This window comes from Phocoena phocoena, chromosome 5 (genome assembly GCF_963924675.1).
Source record: "Phocoena phocoena chromosome 5, mPhoPho1.1, whole genome shotgun sequence".
Classification (NCBI taxonomy): domain Eukaryota; kingdom Metazoa; phylum Chordata; class Mammalia; order Artiodactyla; family Phocoenidae; genus Phocoena; species Phocoena phocoena.
Genome location: NC_089223.1, coordinates 29,462,956 through 29,484,958, shown reverse-complemented (window position 1 = coordinate 29,484,958; position 22,003 = coordinate 29,462,956). Strand labels below are relative to the sequence as shown.

The 22,003-nt window shown below is 38.0% G+C and overlaps 1 protein-coding gene across 4 annotated transcripts in view; it reads left to right on the top strand.

Annotated features, from left to right (window-relative positions):
* The window catches only part of LRBA (LPS responsive beige-like anchor protein), a 748,187-nt gene that overhangs the window by 696,915 nt on the left and 29,269 nt on the right, over nucleotides 1–22,003 (top strand). For 3 of the 4 annotated variants that reach the window (XM_065877627.1, XM_065877625.1, XM_065877628.1), the window contains 4 exons: nucleotides 3,244–3,333; nucleotides 8,131–8,308; nucleotides 12,810–12,872; nucleotides 17,882–18,037. In XM_065877627.1, the coding sequence (XP_065733699.1) occupies nucleotides 3,244–3,333; nucleotides 8,131–8,308; nucleotides 12,810–12,872; nucleotides 17,882–18,037 (487 nt within the window). Of the gene's footprint in view, nucleotides 1–3,243; nucleotides 3,334–8,115; nucleotides 8,309–12,809; nucleotides 12,873–17,881; nucleotides 18,038–22,003 lie in introns of all 4 variants that reach the window. The other variant, XM_065877626.1, reaches the window with a different exon arrangement.

The following is a 22,003-nucleotide window of genomic DNA, read 5'->3' as shown; positions in this document are numbered from 1 at the left end:
TAAGGACTGAGGTATACAGTTCCTTATGTTTTAGACTGCTCTCTGAACCTCCAAGGAGATCTCCCTGTCTCTGGGCCCTTAGCCCTGCAGTATACTTTGAAATCCTGAGCCAGATTTCAGTTTTTTTCAATAATGTATTCATCATCGTCATGGTCATTGTAAACTCCTGAAGCATTTCTTCCTTCTCTATTTTAGCTGTGTTAAATGGGGATCGTGCTGAGCACCAAACCCAACAATAATACAGCATTTTATTTAGTGCCTTTTATGTGTTTGGTATTATGCTAAGCACTTTATATGTATTATTTAATTTTCCAAACAATTCTATGAGCTAGGCATGATTATTATTATCTTTATTTTATCAATGGGGAAACAGATTAAGCTACTTGTTCAAAGTCATGCAGCAGATAAATGGTGAAGTCAAGATTAGCACTCTGAACCATCTGACTCCATAGACCCAGTGTGGAAGCAGTCTGTTGCCTGCTCCCCTTCTTTTTAATGGGGGGAGATGCATGTGGGCTGTTGGACGGGGACTACCGAAGGTAGCAGCAGTCGAAGGAAAGGGCACTGGCCTTGCTAACTGTTTTTAAAAGAGACGTAAGGTTCACATTCATAAAGCAAGTCATAAATCCATACATCATAAAAGAGCACGTCCTTCTTTGTGACTACCTTAGGCTTCAAGTTGCCCTTTTGTGATATTTTTTTCCTCAAGACTGTCCTTGATGTTGATCATAAATTGATTTTACCCCATCAAAAGATGTTTTACGTGCTGATCTGAAATGGTCCTAATCTCTACTCCTTACTTCCTGTTGGCTTCTTTTCTGGTTTCTGAAGTCTGAGACCAGCCTTATCTCCTACTATATAAAACCAACCCTTGCCTAGCCGTGCTGCTCTAATTGTGTGTGCACATACTTTGTTCACTGTATTGATGATGATGATGTTGATATTAGAGGTACTTTATTAATTCAGTCATTAGATTGTAAGCTCATGTTTTTTTGTGTGCTCAATCTTATCCCTAGGCCCTGACCTAGTCCCTGGCAACAGATAAGGAGAAAGAGTAGCTTAATGGTTGAGCATATGAGCTCTAGAATCAAGCTGCTGGGGTGCACATTTTGAGTCTGCCATTTCATTACCATGTGACTTTGGACAAGATACTTAAGTTCTTGGTGCATTATTTTCCTTATCTATAAAATGGATACAGTGAAGTACTCACATCATACAATTTAAAGACTAAATGATATGATAGTAAAATCACTTAGAAAAGTTCCTGGCAATAATAAGTACTAAATAAATATTTGTTATTGGTGTTGTTAGCAGCCCTCAATGAGTATTTTTTTTATATAAATTTATTTATTTATCTTGCTGCTTTGAGTCTTCGTTGCTGTGCGTGGGCTTTCTCTAGTTGCATGGAGTGGGGGCTACTCTTCTTGTGGAGCACAGGCTCCAGGTGTGTGGGCTTCAGTAGTTGTGGCAGGTGGGCTTCAGTAGTTGTGGCGCACGGGCTTAGTTGCTCCGCGGCATGTGGGATCTTTCTAGGCCAGGGCTCAAACCCCTGTCCCCAGCATTGACAGGTGGATTCTTAACCACTGCACCACCAGGGAAGCCCCTCAATGAGTATTTGTTGACTGCATTTTGAGGGACTAATCTGTACTAATAAGCACTTTGCTGTGTGTTTTACATATATATCATTTATTCATTAATGTAACACTATGAGGTTGGTACTATTATCCACATTTTACAGGAAGAAAATTGAAACTTAGGTTGAATGACTTGCCCTAGGTCACACAGCTTATAAGTGCTGTGCAGTCAGGATTTGCACATGGTCTGTGTGACTTCAAATCCTGTGCTGCTTCCACCGTAACACTCAGCTTTCACAGAGCTGCTTTCCAGTCTTTTCTGCCTAAGCAAGTCATAGTGCATTCCTTGAATTTATTGGACTGACTGCATCAAACTGTTATTCAACCATCCAAGTACATGCCCTGCTTTCTGTATTAGGAATACTTTCTTCAAGGGCAGAAACATTGTCACCTAATACTGCTGTATACATAGTTGACAATTATGATTGAATGCATAAATGAATGAATTGCTATCATTGTTTCTTCAAAGGTCATTGTAAAGGACTACTAATGGTATCCTTATCAAATAAAAAAAGGAAATTAATACTGGATAATGATTATATTTCCCTGTTTATGATTTATTAATTGCCTACAGTCCTGTAGAGCATATAATAATTGAATACTCATTTTCTTAAGGATTAAAAAATAGCACGATGAACATATATTACCTTACAAAGAGGTTTTCTTCATCCTTTTAGCCCAGAAGTTAAGAATACTGACTGTGGGGGGTGTTGAGGTCATCTTTATATATCTTTGCTTCCTTCTATCCCCTCACACATACTATAGTATTTATTCATTCACCCAATTTAGGGATCTAAAAGTGAAGAAGATAAGTAAGGTCCTCGCTCTCATGGATCTTGTATTTTAGTGGGAGGAGACAGGCATAAACAGGTAAACAAACAAAATCATTACAGACAGTGACCGCATCTGGAATTTAACAGTTTTCCTTGATGAGGTTGGGAAGTGAGCATCTCTGCTGGGTGGACAGGAAGAGCCATGGTCAGAAGCACACGACAAAGGGCACACATCTTTCGAAAAGGGCGCACACACGTGTTTCTTGTGTTTGGTCAGTCCCCGGTTTAACCCTCTCATGCTTGGATACAACATATGGCTTTTACTTTGTTGTTTAGCCACTTAGGTTCAAAGAGACTGTCAACAATAATGCTCTTCAAAAGTAATAGCATGAAGCGATTTTCACAGGTGCTGGGTTTCTTTTTTCTACTTCCCAGGATGAGATGGGGCCTAGAAGCAAAGCAGCAGTAGGTTTTCTCTATACCTGTAAAAGATTAGCTGTAGTCATCAGGGATGATGCAAGCAACGGAAAAAAAATGCAAGAAAGAGATGAAGCCAAAAAGGACAATTTCTGATTGTAATAGCTGGTTTCTGTTTCCTATCACTGAGCAAGATGAGAAAGTTTTGCAGGGTTTTGTAGGAACAGCTTCCACGGTAGTGAAGAATGACCTCACCCTAAATGCCCTACCAGGTGCTTAGCCCCACTGTGAAAATACAAGGTTGATTTCCAACATGAAACAAGCCATAAGTATGGAATGACATTTTCAGGTGACAGTTGTGGTTCTTTTGCCTGTAATTAGCACCTCTTAACCCTCAAACTTGCCCGTGCCTTTTTCAGGCTGTTGAAGCTCAAATCCGAAGTTTTGGGCAGACGCCTTCTCAGCTCCTCATAGAGCCCCATCCTCCCAGAGGTTCTGCCATGCAAGCGGTAAGTGCTGCCTGCACTCTCCTCATTTCTTGCCTCTATTTGAGACCCTGCTTGACATTCATAACCGTTTTTCATTGTGCTTGAGATTCTCCACCACATCTGGGCCTGTTCTTCTTATGCACTGTTTGTGAACTTGCTAACAGCCAGCAAATGCTGCCTGTTCTGCAGTCTTCGGGAAGCCGACGTTGCTCCAATGCTCTAGTATTTCATCAGGTTGTGCTCTGTGTTGCAGAATTAAAAGGTCCATAATTGTCTCGTACCCTCACTCTAGGACAGAATCTCCAGACATGGATAACTTTTCTGGTTTGATCCTATGAGTGTCTAGATTCATTTTCCTATTTTGTTTATTCTTTACATCCCAATATGGTTTTCAGTTTGGGAGTTTCAATTTGGGAAGTAATCCTAATATGTAGGAAATGTTATTGAGAGTCAGGGACTTTGGAGGAAAAAATGATGATGACGATGATGATATACTATACATCAAAGCTTAGTGCATAAAACAGTGATTTATATTTCCTGTGATTCTGAGGGGCAGATGGGCATTTCTTGTCTTTCACCTTGGCTCCCTCACAGACTGCTGGGGCAGGTGCTGAGACGCCAGACCGCTCTTTCCACGTGGTCTTTCATCATCAAGGAAGTTCGCCCAGGCCACTCCCATGGTGGGAGCCGTGGTTCTTCCAGGAGAACGCTTTGGCATGACTTCTTGAAGCTTGCTTTTGAACGTGCATAACACTGTTTATGCTGCATTCTATTGGTCAAAAGCAAGTCAGTCAGAGGCCAGCCCAGAATCAGGAGTAGGGAAGTAGACTAGAGCTGTAAAATACGTGGCTGTTCCTCTTTTATGGTTCCCGAAATTTCAGGGGGAAATACTTTAATGATAAAGAAAATTCAGCATAAGAACAAATACTGAATGGCATAACAAAAATCATATTTTAAAACTACAGGCAATAGGCATTATATTTTTTCTTGAATTGTCCCTCAATAAAACAGGTTGCTCATTACTGTTTTAAATTAAGAGTAGGGGATATAATGTCTGTTTCCATAAATGTAATGAATAATTTTTTTTAATTTATTCATTTATTTATTTTTGGCTGCGTCGGCTCTTTGTTGCTGCACGTAGGCTTTCTCTAGTTGTGGCGAGCGGGGGCTACTCTTCGTTGCGGCGCGTGGGCTTCTCATTGCGGTGGCTTCTCTTGTTGCGGAGCATCAGCTCTAGGCACGTGGGCTTCAGTAGTTGTGGCACACGGGCTCAGTAGTTGTGGCTCATGGGCTTACTTGCTTCGCGGCATGTGGGATCTTCCCGGACCAGGGCTCGAACCCATGTCGCCTGCATTGACAGGCAGATTCTTAACCACTGCACCACCAGGGAAGTCCCTGAATAATTGAAAATGGATTCTGATTCCATGTTGTGGCTTAGAATGGTAGAATTTTTTGTTAGATGCCAAGAGGGCCAGGGATACAGATGTGGTCCTCTCTGCCTCTGACCCTCTTTCTCTTCCTTCCTTTCTCTTTCCATATTTCCTTCTTCTCTGTGTCTTTTCCCCTTTTGCCCTCTTTGTCATCTTCTTTCTTCTTCCAAGTCTTTTTTCCCCCTTCTTTCTCTATATGAATTGACCATTATTATAAACTACAAGCATTTAAACAATTGTTTGCATAACCTTTTCCCCTCAGTGTTTTTAAGCAGGTGAAATCATATTTAAAAGAACATAAAGGGTAGCTTTAGTGAAAAGACTACACGAAAAATGAACATTTGGCAAGAACAATGGAAGATAATGCCATACAAATAGTAAGAATGATTTATGTGTGGGGTTTGGAATTAGTTTTAGTAATAGCTTGTCAGTGAGATGCAGGCTGCGGCGGTGCTGGCTAATGGAAGCACCTCCACTGCTCCATTGACTTTCTACCTGGGTCACGGCACAGCCTTGGTCACTGGGACCAAGAGGGAGTTCCTACTGCCAAGCCTCTCTCCATGGCAAAAGGATGACTGATTCACTGAGGCAGGTCAGCTTTACTGTCCCGAGAGTGGCAAGGCTGGGAAGGCACATGCTTATTTGAGGATGGGAGGTCATGTCTCCCATTATCCTCGTCCTCTGAATCGAATACCTGAACCCCTTTTCAGACCTGTGCAAATTGTGTTTTTCCTCTTATACATATGTGGGTGGGAAAGAAAGGTGTGTTAGAAAGAAACCAGAGTTGTCAGCGAGTGCATACTTAATCTGGGAAAACCGAATGAAATCTGGCTAGTAATTTCCTACTACTACCTCATATTGGGTTCGCAGAGGCACCCAGGATTGGATGAGGGTTTTTTCTCTTCCCCCTATTTGACCAGTTGTCCTGCTCATCCACAGCTGTTACTGTGACTCTAGACTAGCCCAGTATGCTGGGCTGGGCTTTTTCTTATTTCTAGTGTTCCTTATTCCATACTCACTAGCCAAGGATGTGATGTTGCTCCCAAGAGTTTCCTGCTACTTGCCTGCACGGGGAGCCCTAGTCAGGATGAAATGCACAGGAACAGCCGGAGAAACAGCTTGTTGGAAGGAGGCAGGGGACGGTTCTGGATATGGTGTCTGCGGCTTTCTATGGAAAAGGGCTTGTCCTTGCCATGTGGCTAAGAGATGGCCACTAGAGGCACTATGTAAACAAGACATTCTTCCTATACGTTAGAGATTTTCCTGTGTTTTTTTAAGGGCATAAACATTGGAATTATTCAATTTGAGCCTAATTGTATTTACAACATGAGCTGTTAAGCTCAGAAATATGTATCAACTTCCTTTCAGTGAGACTTCATGATGTATGTTTTAGTCTGACTTTCTCAGAGTTTATAAATTGACTTTAGTAAATATTATTTTTTTAAAAAACCTACGCAGTTGAAAAGTAAGGCTTGGTGTTTTGAAATGACATTTGTTTCCTTTTCCCAGAACTTCATCAAAGCTAGCTTATAGGATATTTTGTGGTTGGCTGATTGTTTCTCATTTTTACCCAATTTCACAGAATTCCTTAAAACTGTGTAAGAGGCTCTTTGTATAGCAAAGGTTACTTATTGGTATCAGAGGTTTTAAAAATCAAAGACCCAAATGTTATTGTTTTTTATTACCATTCAGATGAGTTCCCCCGTCAACCATCACTGCAGCGCGCACACACACACACACACACACACACACACACACACGAATGTAGCAGAAATTAAAGCCACCTCGTGCTGCGTTAAGTGCATGCACCATAATATACACCAGGTGTAGTAATTAGCAGGCACACGAAGGCTGCCTATTTGTCTGGTTTTGCTGCTGTTGCTGTATCCCCCTGTGTTTTCACACCATCAGATAGTTGGATTTAATTGAGGCCACATCAGATGAGGCATTACTGACACCTTTAATTGAATGAGCATCCAGGGAGGATTAACTCATAATATTGATTGGCTTTTAGCCACTTGCTTAGAAGGGTGTCTGGGTAGCTTATTAGTTGCCTTTATTTACACCTTTATGCAAAGAGTGCAAATAGGAATTCTTAGTGCAATATGTTTTTCTAAGTACTCTTAATAACTTTTTTTAAAAAGCACTGATAATAAAAATGCAAATGTATTTAATTTTTTATTAGCAGTTCTGAATAAATACGTGTTAAATATATGTGCCTACACATTTACATATACCTGGTGTTTTGAAATGTGGCAAGAGGAAAGCAGCCAGGAGCACTTCATCAAAGTGTTTCAATTCTGAATGATACTAATCAGCTATTAGAAAATAGACATGGTAGAGGAGACTTGCTGAAAATGCTCAGTGCAATTACTGTATGATAGCATACTACCACAAAGTATAAATAAAGCCAATAAATCAGAGTGGTGTTATGTATGTCTTGGATCATGACATATGGTTTGTAGGAATGTTCTAAATCTTAGTAGTCTTCCAGATTTATTTTGTTGCTAGTTATTAGAACAGACAATGTTTTGTTTAACATTTTCAGTTACTTTTTGCTTTTCAAAGGAGAAATCAAAAGTCTTGAGCTTTAGTTTCTTTACCAAGAGGGAGGGGCGCATCTAGCTATTTCTCTTTATCCTTAGCTGCAGCAGAAAGCAGTGGCATTTGCATTATAATAGGGCAGTGTTTATGACTTGGTACACTATATAAATATATTGTTTTTACAAGTACATTTAATTATGCATTGCTTTGAAACACCTTTATAATTAAGTTTGTGTATTACATTCATAAATTATTTCTCTACTGTAATAATACATGCATGCTGTACAGCTATTATTTTTAAATATATTTGTTAATTAATTATCTCATTATTTAGTTGTCAAAATCTTCATGCTAACTCAGCACAACTTTTGATGATCTTTGGAAATTACCATGGCTTGCTTTTGTGCCTTATTGCCTAGTCTCATTCCTTTTTTTTTTTCTCTCTTTTGTATCAATACTTGACACATAATAGCAATTGGAATGGTTTAACACAATCCCCAATACTTTGCCTATTTAGAATTGAAATCAAATCATTCTTTTAGTTCTTCGTGGGAATTGGGTGGGGAAGGGAGTTAATAAAATTTATGGATTTTTAAAGTGTTTCTGTTAATGTAGTTTACTTCAATCACCTAGAAATTCAACTAATGACATACATGAAAACCAAACAAATACTAATTGCTGTTTCTATAAGCCTTTCTGCTTCACTGTGCTCTCACTTGCAACTTGTGTTAACATGGTCTCCCCTGTTCTTTTCCTGCACCCTGTCTTTCTTGTCTTTCCTTGTCTTTTCCTTCTTGTATATTTGGATCTTGTCTTGCCCACTCAACAGTATCTCCTCCTGCAGAGTCCATTGATGTTCACAGACCAAGCTCAGCAGGATGTTATCATGGTTCTAAAGTTCCCCTCCAACTCCCCTGTCACTCACGTGGCAGCCAACACCCAGCCTGGGTTGGCAACTCCCGCTGTGATCACAGTCACTGCTAACAGGCTATTTGCCGTGAACAAGTGGCACAACCTTCCGGGTAAGTAAAGAAATATACTTATAAGGCATAGTATAACTGCTGAACACTGTATAAAGATATTTTAATATCCACCTAAATATATTATATCTCAACATTTAAGCTTTTTAGTTTTCAAGCATTAGTCTGAATCAAAATTAAACATACTTTGAAAGGTTTAAAGAAGTTCCCTCTGAGGCATATAATACAAAAGTTAAAACATAAACTCTTTAAAACAAAACAAAACAAAAAAAACAAACTTTTCTTTGGCATCTGGTGGTTTGTCTTTATTCCTTGGAGATAAATATTATTTCTCATATAATGATATTCTATATTGTGTCCATAAACAGTATGTATTTATTTATCAGATGTTCCTCTTTTTTCTACTTATTCATCTGCTCAATAAACACTTCTGATTGTCTACTATGTGCCTTTTTGTACATGGCATGGAAGTATTTGTTGTGGATGGTAGAAAAAAGAACACTTAAATTACCCAGCTAAAATATTACAAACCCATAAGTACATTCTGTTCTTTCATTAAGTGCTGAATAATTAGGGTAACTAATGGCGAGATACTGAAATAACCATCAGAATCACAAACAGTCAAAATTTGAAGAGACACGAGAGTTCGTCCAGTCTAGGCCCACATTTTACCAGTAAAGATACTGAGCCCCAGGGAGCTTGCCTTGTTCAGTATAACATATGGCAAGTCAGTGGCAGAGCCAGGTTTGAACCCAAGTTTTCTGACTCAAATTTTATGATCACCCCTCTGTGATTTATTGTCTCTCATTAGAACAGGAATGTTGGGATCTGGATTTAGCACTGTTCCTTTTGGCCACTAGTTAGAAATTCTTCTTTTACAGAAGGAAAATCTTTTAAAGTCCTGGAGATTATAGGCTTTTCTTCCCAAGCCATTGTTTTAGGTAGGAAATTTTAAAAGATAGATTTTAATAGTCTGTTAACTTGTTATTAAATCTGTAAAATGTGCATAAAGCACTATCCATTATAATACCTGAAATGGTTGCACAAATATAAATTCTTGAACAAGGGCCTCATGCCAAATTAAATGAAAGAGATTTTAGAATGGAGCAGGATTGAATTGACGTTCAAACAAAAAGTAGGTGCACTAACTATGTTCAGTAATGTAATATGGTATGCATCATGACGAATCTGTGGTTGGTATCAGAATTTCTTAAATATAGGCATTTTCCTGGCCATTAGAAATGAAATGAATGGCGATATTTGATTAGAGAATAGATTTTATAACAGTAGAGAAGGTAGAAATCAAGGCAGGTATAGTATCTCTATTATTAGGCCCTTTTAGTCCCTTTTCTTCAAACGAACATATCTTACAGCGGTAAATGTGTATGCAAATGACATACTTATATTTTGGGACCAAAGATTATAATTTGATTAACAACTGTGATTTCTTTTTTGTTTGTTTCTTTCTCTAAATACGACTCGTTAGAAGAAGAACATGCTGACGGTGTTTTCTGCAATGCACACCAGAGGATCTACCTCTGCTGTGTGCAGTTACCCTTAGAGCTTGGCAAAAGCACCAGTGTGTGTGGCCTAAGGGCCCCTGCAAACCATGCTTATCCTGGGTGGCTAGCTGTGGTGGCTCTGAGGACCTCTTCAGTCTAAACAGAGTGACAGTACATGTGAGGAAGGACAAAACTTTTCAACTGCTAGAAAGCTCTGAGCACTCTCCACCCCTATCTTTGGTCTTAGGCTAGCAATGAGCTAGCTCAGCAGGAAGTGAACTGGCTCAACCAGAGGGCTGCTAGGTCTCCAGCTGATACTTAGTCGTTAGGCTCTCTCCCTCAGCACCGATGACTGAGCTCCTGACACACCCCTTTGGAGCAAGCCCATTTCCCTGGGCTCCCCTTAGTATCAGTACTCGATTGTCAGCTGTTCTCTTCCCTACTCCACACTTTTCTATAGATCTGTAAAGTGATTTGGGGGCCGCATCCCTCTGCTGGAGTACCACATATGGTACATCCACCTGCTCTGAGCCCAAGCTCACTTTTCTGTAAGGTAAGAGCTTGGGAGACTGCATACGTTTTGCCAATTCTTTGCCTAGAATTCTCCCTAGTGGGCTTTCTTTGGGTCTGTACCTTGTGTCACTGGTGGTTTTTGTCCCCATCCTCTGGCTTTATAGTACGACACAGCAACTCTTCACCAGATAAATTACAAAGAATGATAACATATGGAAATACACAGGTGATTCTCTTTCTACAATGTGATCTCCAATTCTCAATACACCTACACCTAAAAATATTAAGCATCCATTTTATTAAATCTGTGCCTCATTTCAGGTATGTTTATTTACATAAATCTGATCTTTCATCCTGTGTTGTGCTGCCTTTACCTGTCAGTACGCCTTGATTTAAAACAAATGTCAAAACTTCCTAACAGCTGCTTTTTCAATGAATATCAAATTCATGTTGCAGGTTTTTTTTTTTAGTTTAGATTCTGGTTCTTTTCTGAGGTTCTGTGATTTCCATAGCTTGTTCATTAGACAGCTAGCTCCTGTCAGTGCAGTGTCTGAGTCCTGATTTAGGGGAAAAATCATCTTTATCCTTCCATCTCACTCAAAGGACCTTGCAGAGCCTCTGAAACAATAAAATAATGGCACCTAATGTCTATAGAGCATTTTGTAGGTTCTGAATACTGTTTTAATCACTTCACACATATTAACTCACTGAATCCCCTCAACAACCTTAGGATGTAGGTTCTGTATTTAGGTTGAAATTGCCATTTCTGTAGGTCAGAAAGCCAGGTATTGGTGATTTCATGTGGTTCAACCTAACCCATCTAACCTGTTTTACAGAGCAGGAATCTGAAACACCGAGACAACATAATTTTCCCAAGGTCACACAGGCAGTTAGTGACAGAACTGGGATTTGAGGCATGACCAAAGATAGTTAACCTCCTAAATCTCTTTCACTGACAGTCTGGTTTCAATGTTTCTATGATCCCAGATTCTCAAAGTCGTAGCGAAAACCTCTCAAGGTATTGGTGTTGATTGGCACTGGTATTACTGGAAGTAAATGGCCCTGTTGGGTAAATCAGAGGCTGTGGTGCATTTTCCCCGATGATTCCCTATATGTGCCCTGTGATTTCTTTACTGGCAGAGCTAGTAATCAGCAACGACAATACCTTCAGTAAAAGAGGGAGTCATATGCCTTCCTTTTTTCATCTACTTTAATGTCTTATATATACTCAACTCTAATTTTTAGTGCTAATATTGTACTTAGGTTATTTTATCAGTATTGATCTTCCAAAAGATCATTGAAAAATCATTGAAAAGTTGGCATTTACTAAGAGGGGAAGTGCTAACATCAGAAATTTAGAATTAATCTAATGAACACATTGGAATGTATCCCATTTTTATTTTCAGCCCCTCAAGGACAGTCAGAAAGACTTCTTAAAATCTGATGATAGTAATATCATCTTAATCTTAGTATCTGATGATATTAAGCAGAGCTCTAATACCAACCAAGCAGTAGTTTAAATGCTTATGAGTCTATAAAAGGCAGATGCGGACCAGATTGAATGGCTGAGTTATTGGAGGAAAATCATTTGGAAAAGGACCGAGAATTTAACTCTCAGATTTACAAAGCTGAAAAAGATCATCTATTCTAAACCCTTTGTTCTGGGGCTTCTGATTTGCCTAAGGTTGCACAGCTGGCCAGTGGTCACTCCTGCTTCTTACAGCACTTCCTCAGGTCCTTCTGCCTTTCACAGGGAAACAGCCTACAGTATCTCTTTTCAATCACAAAATATAAGTACATCTGAACCTTTAGAACTATTTTGAGAATTAAACAAACTGTTCTTAGTATGGATTGATTTTTGTTACTCATTTGCTTCTCAGAGTATTTTTAAATTGAAACTATGGAAATATTAAATATTAATAGAAGTTCTTTTAAAACTGCAATCAGATCTTTAGGAAAACATTTCAGCCAAATGCATTTAACTAAAACATTTATCTGCAGATAGCTTTCTTTATTTTTATTCAAACTTTCAATTGATTGATTTTACGTGATGGATGAAACATTAAATGCTCCTTGACTTAGAGCTTTCCCTTTCTCCATCATAAATTGACGTTTTTGTGGCTCCTTTGTGCTGCAGCATTCAAAACTGCCTTTTTAAGAAGTAACAAAAAAAATAGTCTTTGCTACAGTCAGCAGATGGTTGTCACATTTTGTTTTCAGTGCGCCTTACCACTTAATTTTGTTTTGTTGCAGAATCAGAGGTTGCCAGTGAAGCATCTGCTATAGCTTATGGCCTAGGACTGGAGCCACTGCTGATGGCACATGCTCAGAACAGCACTAATCTAAAATCAATGTTTAATAAGCTAGCCATAGAAGCACCTGGAATTTTTTTTCTTTAAATTTTACAAAACCGTACGAAAAATTTGGAGGTCAGAAACAATTCCACGTGAGATTCGACTTACACATTTTAATGTAGTTTAGTATATGAAAAATAATGTTTTTTTTTTTTTATCGTTTGTGAATTCCAGCTCATCAAGGTGCTGTACAAGACCAGCCATGCCAGCTGCCAGTGGAAATCGATCCTCTCATAGGTCTGTCACTTCCTCCTCTCTTTGCGATTCATTAAGCTCTGTATGGTGGCCCTGAAGTGGAGATTACAGTTGTTTTTCACTTGCTGGTTGCTGGGAATGGAATTTTCCTGATAAACCATTTGCATGCAAATTGGAATGCAATGAGCTGTGGCTATGCTGGTATTTCATCAACTCCCCCTCGTTGGTCTGCCTAATTTGAACAGGCCGAGGACGCGTGTCACTGAAAATTAATATGGATGCTGTAATAATGTGTGATTGAGAATGCGCATGAAGTTCTGTCAGGATAATATTGGATCTTTTCATCACTCAGACTTGTTGATGAGCAGGAGCGAGGCTCGTTATGATGAATTGGTATACCAGTAATGTGATGGAGCTTCTTTGCTCGGGAAATTTTCATAATAACAGTGGGGTTCTTAGCAGCACTGTTGAGACAAATAAAACTGTAGTGCCAGGGCTTCATCATTAAAGGAGATCAGTCCTTTCTTCCCGGACGCTCCATTCAGCCTGAGGGGATTAATGCACAATTGCAGAGCAGTTTCAAAGTTGAAATATATGGCCCAGCCAATGGCAGTGTTAAGGTATTTGTATTCATTTTCCTAGGATCCTACAGCCCAATAAATTGCCATTGGAGGTTAAATTTGTTCAGGGTGGAAAAAAAAAAAAAGAAAAAAGGAGGAGCCCGGAAAGAGCCATTGGGATGAAATGACTGTCTGCAGCAGATGACTTAGAATATATAATTGCTGTTGTGCTTTTTGAGTAGGTTAGCTGAAATCTCCACTTGAACATTTTTCAGCCTATAGTGGGGATTTCAAATGTGGCCCCACTAAGAGTGTTAAGCCTTGATATTGAAGATTTTAGTCAATAACTTTTAGAATAAAAAACTTAATTACCTAGCTGCAGGGGTGTGCTACTAGCATGGATGTTTGGCCTGCAATTTTGTCACATTGCCCTGGCACGAGTAAATTTGCTAGTATTTTAAAGTTTTTAGATAAAGCATATGAATAAGCTCATTGATTATTTTAAAATTCAAGGTGTTCCCTTTGTGTATGTCACCTTTTTTTGTCTTTAACACCATTGTTTCAGTGGAGAGCTAAATGACCACCATTTGCAGATTAATTATCAAGATGAACTAAAGTAACCTTAAGCTCAAAACTAATTCTTTCATCATTTCCCCAAATCTAATCAGAAATCTAAGAAGTAACTATCTATATGAAGGATAATTACTACCCTGCTTCCTCAATCTTATTTTGCTTTGAGTAGATATGATTTGCCGTATATTTTTTAAAAACTTAAATCCTCACTTGGGTAAAGTTTTAAGAGTCAGGAAAATAATAAAACCCACTTGCTATGCTACTTAAAGCCTGATTTCTGAAGTATAGAATCATTGTTTGTCTTAAACCTTGACAATGAATATCATATAGCATAAAGTCTAAATTAATTCAGAAATTGTGACCCTTTAGACAAGGCGTGGTGAACTTTTTTGGTAAAGGGCCAGATAGTCAATATTTTAGGCTTTGTGGGCCATAAGGTCTCAGACACAACTACTTAAGCCTGCTGTCATAGCACAAAAGCAGCCACAGACAATACATAAACAACTGAGCATTGCTGTGCTCCAATAAAATTTTATATACAAAAACCAGGCACAAGCCAGATTCAGCCTGCAGGCCATAGTTTCCTTCCCTACTCTAGATCATTGGTCCTCAGACTGTTTGCTCCTGTATCCCTAAAATAATTGTTTAAAACCACGTACCTTCTCACGCATTTTTAAGTTGGCATCTGAAAGTTTAAATGTGACATCATCACAAGTTTAAGTAGTTACAATGGTTATTGTTTTTGGCATAGTGTATAAAATTTTAAATACATCCAGTAGAATCTAAATATCAAAGTCACTTGAGAGTCAGCATTTTCTGTTTTAAAAAGTGCATGAAAAAGCTTTTAACATTTGAAAATTTTACGTATTCCTTTCTCATCTTGAATTTATATTTTCATTGTACTTTCCTTGCACAATTTTATTTTAACTTTAGAAAATTGATTACCCTACTATACTGTTTTCAGCAATAAAAATATGTATGTAAATGTAAACATTGAAATTTCCTGTGACCATAAGGCTCAGCTCAAAAAGTTAATCTGCATTGAGTTATTACAAATATTATTAATACACACTTATTACAATTTAAAATTTTAATAAATATTATTGAACATAAAACACATATTTATTGGAAATAGGAAATACAGTTTTAATGAAATGAATAGGGCTTTTCTGTTCATGTATTCATGGATAAACATTATTTGTTGCTGAATGAGACAGAATTTGTCAACAGTTCTAATCTTTTGGGTTTTTTTTAATAGATGGAAGCTTTGAGGAATGTTACATAAGAAAATAGATGGGAAAGGAAAGAGTCTTATTTTAACAATGTCATTCAAATCTTTGAACTCTTTCTGAGTTATGTGACAAAATTCACAGAGTGATGTATTATTAAGGATTACTTTTACGGTCTATCATTAAATAACCATTTTAACAATCTATCACTGAAACTTATTTTTAATGATCTATCAATTGACAGCATGATTAGATCCTCCTTCCATTTTATAGAAAGCAATGAATTGGAAACCACCTGCCCTGCAGAATGATTTGATACCTAGGCGTTCACCTTCCAGCATCACATCAGTATTTTGAATTGGCCCCTTTTTACTATGGTGCTTTACCTCAGGGTAAAAAAAGAGATTTTTTTACCCTGGGGTAAAGCACCATAGTAAAATTCTGTCTAGTGGAACAAGAGCATGCAAAAAGGGAGGTAAGAAAGGAAAACTCACAGGAGAGTTCTCAGGCAAATCTGTTTTAGGCAAGAGAACATATGAAAGTTGAGGAACTAGAAATTGATTCCCTTAAAACCATCTGTGCCTGTGTGTCCCTTGGGAAATCTTATACCCCAAGGGATATGCATGTCCCAGTTTGAAGACTGCTTATCTAGACAAATATACCTAATTTTCATCAAATAAAAATACTTTCCGTATGGAATCTTAGGAAGTTTACTAGAGAAAATAAAGAGAGATAAAGGAAAGGCAGTTGGGAGATTATATCGATTGGATGGATGGATGGTGGATGGATGGATGGATGGGGGGTTGCAATGTTAAATTATAAGTAAGCACTTATTTGGAAAATAGATCATCTGAATGCTGAAGGGGCATCAGCCTTTACCCATGGGTACTTTGTGGTCATTCAATTCAAAATTATGCACATGCCCAGATCTGTCAAATTAGGTCCTCCCAGGAAATCATGCCAAAAAGGTGAGTGAAAGTTTGTATCATAGGAGCGAAAGTCATATAAACATTGGCAAAAATAAACGTTGTTATAATTTTCATGTAGTAACCAGTAGTAGTAACCAGTATAGAAAATACTACATATCTTGTCTTTAATTGCTAGGTTTCTTGGAATTAAAAAACTAAATGGTATCGCACAGCTTCACTGCAGTGAGATGCTAATGTCTCTCCATGATACACTATGATACATAAAAGCTTTTTTCATCTGCCAGCAAGTTCCCTTTGTGTGGAAGGAGGTAGGGAGTGATTCTCGGCTAGAATCGGCCCTTTTTACTACCGCTATCACTTACTAGCCCATTAATCTCCCCAAAGTATATGAAGCCTATTATCAAATAGTATCTAATAATCCTACATGGTTAAGTTGTATAGTCAGACACAAGCAGAATTTTGCGGTATTTCACATGTATATGAATATGTTTGCTGTGTTGCGTATGCCATGAGGGCGAGGGATATTTTATTCCTCTGTATTCCAGCATAGGACTGGAGAGTATTTCGAACACTTTTTTCTTCCATATTACTTTCTGAGCCTTCTATTTAATTGGCCATATTAACTTAGTTACTACATACAATGAATATAACATAGATATATTTCTTTTTTAAATTTTTATCAACAGTGCATCTATGGTATTTTTTTCCCCAAAAAACTGCAAACTATGGTACAAAGAACATAATAATCAGAGGCAGAAATTTATTTTGTTTGTTCTCATGTCTGGTATGATCAAGTTTCTTTAGCAGTGTAAGAACCCTAATTTGTATTGGAAAGTTGGTGATGAAATAACTCTTAGATCACTAGCACCAAAGCTTTCTATCTGTTTGGCTTCATAATGCCAAAAAAGGCATCTCAGTGAGAATTCCTTTGCAGATAATGACACACTTGATAGTGTATTTCTGGAGGATTATTACTCTTCACATGTGCATGATGTTGCTCTGTGTCTGACCTTGTGCCTTGTGACAAAGCCCATCTCAGGTGCCCTGTAGCGCTTCGAAAACACACTGCCAGACTGGCTTGTTTTATTGCTTACAGGAGTAAGAAAGTGGCAGTGTGCTATGCTTTGACTTCTTCAATTACAAGTATCTTTAATAAATAGTCATTTTACCCTTTCCTTACATGCAAGTGCAGCTGTAAACAGGGGAAATGGGAGTTCACATGTAGTCAAATTAAAGACCTGTTAAAGCCAAAGTAGTACAAGATGCTACAATATTTCAAATACATGACATTTATATTCTAGTATCTCTTCCTTGTGACAAAAAGTTAAAGGTAATAGATTGTCACAACATGAATCCATTCTCATGACAGTAGATGTAATGAGATTGTCAGAAACACAAACCTAACTGTGATGCGATCTGGAGATTCTAATCTAGTTTGGTCCTGCCCAAGAGCTAGATAGCATGTTCTGAGAATTGTATACTATGTATTTTAAAATTGTAGTGTATTATTGTTTCTTTCCTCTAGGCAGAATTTCTTACTGAGCTGTTGAATTTGGCTACCCCTGTTCTTCCGGCAATCAGATTGTGTTTTCCTACTTGGTTTCTCAAATATTACTATATTCAATATTAAAGATCAGATATTCTTATCCTGGAATGTATTGTCTCTCCTCCCTCAGCCCCAACCCCCAGTATGACAAACTATGGGATTTCTTTGCGCATGTGGGTTTAGGAGGCTTTTTTTTCTTCCTCTGTTCTCATAGCCAGCAATACAGGAATGCACAGGAGGCAAATCACTGACCTTTTAGACCAAAGTATTCAAGTGCATTCCCAGTGCTTTGTCATCACTTCGGACAACCGCTATGTTCTCCTCTGTGGCTTCTGGGATAAGAGTTTTCGAGTCTACTCTGCAGACACAGGTAACTTCATCATTTCTTCATCAGTGAACTAAAGTTTATGACAGGTGATGTTCAGAGGCTTGAGAATGCTTTCTCATCTTCTTCCCTCTAAAAATTACAGAATTCTAAAATTTGTGAAATAAAGACAGTTTTCTCCTTTCAAGTAATAATCTACTCTGTAGTCCATTATTAAGTTAACTTCAGAATGCTTTTAAGAGGCAGTTTTTGGTAGGCTTGTCTCCCAAGCTTCATACTTGCAGAATGAACGATTCATTTCGAAAGCATATCCTGGTATGTAAATACTATATGCACGTGTATATGCATAATCTTACGGCAAGTGCACATACTTATAGGTGTAATTCCCCACCTTAGTGTTATATAAAGGTTATTTTTTCCCTACTGGAAATTCTCATTAAGTGTATTTCTTGGGAGCAGATATCTTGCCTACACACAATTCTGCACAGAATCTTGCTGAAAACTACACCATCATGAAGGAAAGTAGCTGACTACTGATTTTATGTGTGACAGGAGGTCTTGTTAAAAATATAAAAGTTTAAGTATAGGACTTCCCTGGTGGCGCAGTGGTTGAGAGTCCGCCTGCCAATGCAGCGGACGCGGGTTCGTGCCCCGGTCCGGGAAGATGCCATATGCCGCGGAGCCGCTGGGCCCGTGAGCCATGGCCGCTGAGCCTGCGCGTCCGGAGCCTGTGCTCCACAACGGGAGAGGCCACAACAGTGAGAGGCCCGCGTACCGCAAAAAAAAAAAAAAAAAAAAAAATTTTAAGTATGTATATTCATTTGCATGCATCTTCCCAAGGGACAAACCAAACTCAAATCAGTATTATTACACAATATCCAGTCCAGTAAATGGTTGTATATTTTTGCATATAGGAAATTGAGAACATTGAAAAATTTAATGGAGTCTCTTTAAAGTATTTTAGAAACTGTTAGAGGATGAAGTAAACTTATAGTAAATATATAGTTGTATATTTAAAATAATTAAAAGTAGATATTAATGCATTAGAACTTGATAGATACTGTGGAAGTAGATAGTTCAACTAAAACAAGGATCTACAAATAAATATCTTGATTAAATGTTGTGGGATAAGAAATTTTTAAAAACGGAAATTTCTAGTTAATTAAATGTTTTACAGCAAATCATCTTTCAGTTATGTTAATGATCTCTATAAAATATGTGAGTCCATGCACCTGCCTTAGTAAGTGTAGCATATTAAAAAATTAATTCTTGGGCTTCCCTGGTGGCACAGTGGTTGAGAGTCCGCCTGCCGATGCAGGGGACACGGGTTCGTGCCCTGGTCCGGGAAGATCCCACATGCCGCAGAGCGGCTGGGCCCGTGAGCCATGGCCGCTGAGCCTGCGCGTCCGGAGCCTGTGCTCCGCAACGGGAGAGGCCACAACAGTGAGAGGCCCGCGTACCGAAAAAAAAAAAAATTAATTCTTGGTTATCCAAGGAGTTTGTCCTAGGTATATTTTGATGATAGCATTGTAACAATAGCAATGAGAGAGTAGGGGAAAATAGTTAAATATGTACTGTGCATAGAATAAACCCTAGAAGTTGTTTTCAGGCATGGTCCTGTTTAATTTTTGTTTTATGGAATTGATGATCTAATTTTCTCGTAATTTCCATCTTTATTCTGTAGAATAAAGAAAGAAAGAAAACATTATCATTCAGGTCTTTCTGATTACTTGGGTTTTTACTAGATGTTTAGGTCTGTGAGGTTGATTACTATTGAATCTAAAACTCCTCTGGAACTCTTTAAAAATGCAATAGAGATTGAAAAGCTTTCCTAAAATATATTTATTATTATAATGAATTTTCTCTGATTTAATTATCAGATTTAAATTTTAACCTTTTCTTTCACTATTATGGTAATGACAACCTTGGCATTATTTGACCTCAAACTGTGGTCCCTTCTCACACAAACTTTCAGATTAAAATTGTTACATCCTCTCACAAGTTTTCCTTAAACATTCTTATAGATTGCATATTGTTTTTTATACATTAAAAATTATTTTTTAACTCACATACAGCAAAATTGATTTTTTTGGTTATAGTTCTGTTCGTCTGGGCATTGTATATAGTTACGCAGCTGCCACCACCACCACAGTTAAGACGCAGAGCAGCTGAGGTCCCCCAGAACCCCCTGTGCTGCCCCTTTGTGGTCAGCCCCTTCCCTCAGCTCACCCCCCTCAGAACCGCTGATGTAGCCTTCATCCCTATAATTTTGCCTTTACCAGAATGTCAGAAAATGGGATCATATATATATCAGCCTTTGGTTTTGACATTTGAGGCTTTTTGAATTTGTTGACATTTCATACCGTTTTAAAAAGACGTTGAATATTAATATTTGTAAAGTAAAGCTAACCTCCCTTTTATATAATACTAATAATTAAAATAATTCCTGTAGTCACACAGTTCCCTAGAATTTACAGAATTCCTTCTTTCTCATACATGATATTGTGTCAGCCTGACAATAATCCTATGAGATACAACAGGTGTCCTTCGCTCCATTTTTCAGGTGATGAAACCGAGGTTTAGAAAGGGTAAGTAACTTGTTGATATCTGCATAGATAATGGTGCTAGAACTGGGCAATGGAGCCAACTCCTCGGACTTCAGGTGTGGCATCTTTGTGACTATACCATGTTATCTCATAAGTGTTACCTGTTTAAAAACTAGGTTCCTAGAGCATCTGCCATGTTACTTTACTTAATAAACTAGATGACGTTCCTTCCCCTTTCCAAAAGCCTTCTACTTTATTACTTTTTAAAACATGCATATGCGTGTGTATGTATAAAACATTTTCTAAGAAGTAGCCTCATTTTAAACTTCATTTCAGTGGGACTGACTTACCACGTACACTAAAAATATTTATACTTGCCAGGAAAGTTGTGAAAAAAATCTCAAATGATAGTTCTAATATCTTTCTTAGTATCTTGTATACAAACTCTGATGCTAGTTTTATTTTAAATTATTTAAATTTTAAACGTGTCTGTGTTTTTATGATAATAGGACTATTAAATATTTTCTCCTAAGTTTGGCAGAGACACAGGGAAAAATTGTATGATCAATAATATATAATGGCATAGCTATCACAAGTATTGAATTCAATTATATTTTGGCACTTAAGCCAGAAAAAAAAGTCCTTCTCTTATTAGATTTGGCGGGGCAGGGAAGCAGGGGTAGAGAGAAACACGGTTGTAATAGGAAATTCTTTAAACATAAATCATGTTTTCGGGACACAACCAGAACGGCAGAGGCAACAATAAAACCTTCCCTCGGCAGTGGGAATTATTTTCAGGCCACATTTTAGATTCAATGGTGCAGAGTCCTGAGCTTGAATTTTTTTTATTTGTAGCACAGCTGTCAAATAAAACATTAACTAGAAAATCTGTTCTGTCAAAAAGAAGATATTCTAGTGCTTGTGGTAATATTTGATATTAGTGTGTGGAGAGGTGGACTGGTATTAAAGGAAACAAAAAATAAAGGTTGAGGAACACTTATGAGATTATCAGAAAATAATTTACCAAAAAGAGCAGCAGGTATTTATATGCTGTGATTTATTTAGGAGGAGTGAACCTCAACCTCGTAGCAATAACAAATATTGCTAAGGAAGGCTGCCAGAAGAGGAAAAAGCAAACTGAAAAAAATAATGTTTTCCAAAGTTGAGCCCAAAGGATAAATTGTAGAGAATGAAGTTAATTTGTATTAAAATATGAAACTCTTTAGATGTAAATACTTAAATGTCACTCCCTCATCTCGATCTTCCAAGCAAATAGCTGCTCCTTTGCAAGCCTCCTGGTGTACGTGGAGCATTTGGGTTTCCTGTATGCCATGACCTCAAGCACCTAATTGTAGTTGCTTTACTCATCCTCACTTCTACAACCCACTGAATTGATGGGTATCACATCTTAAATAGGCCTACTCTGAATAACCCATTTAAATCACTCCTGTAGTTGACATGCTCT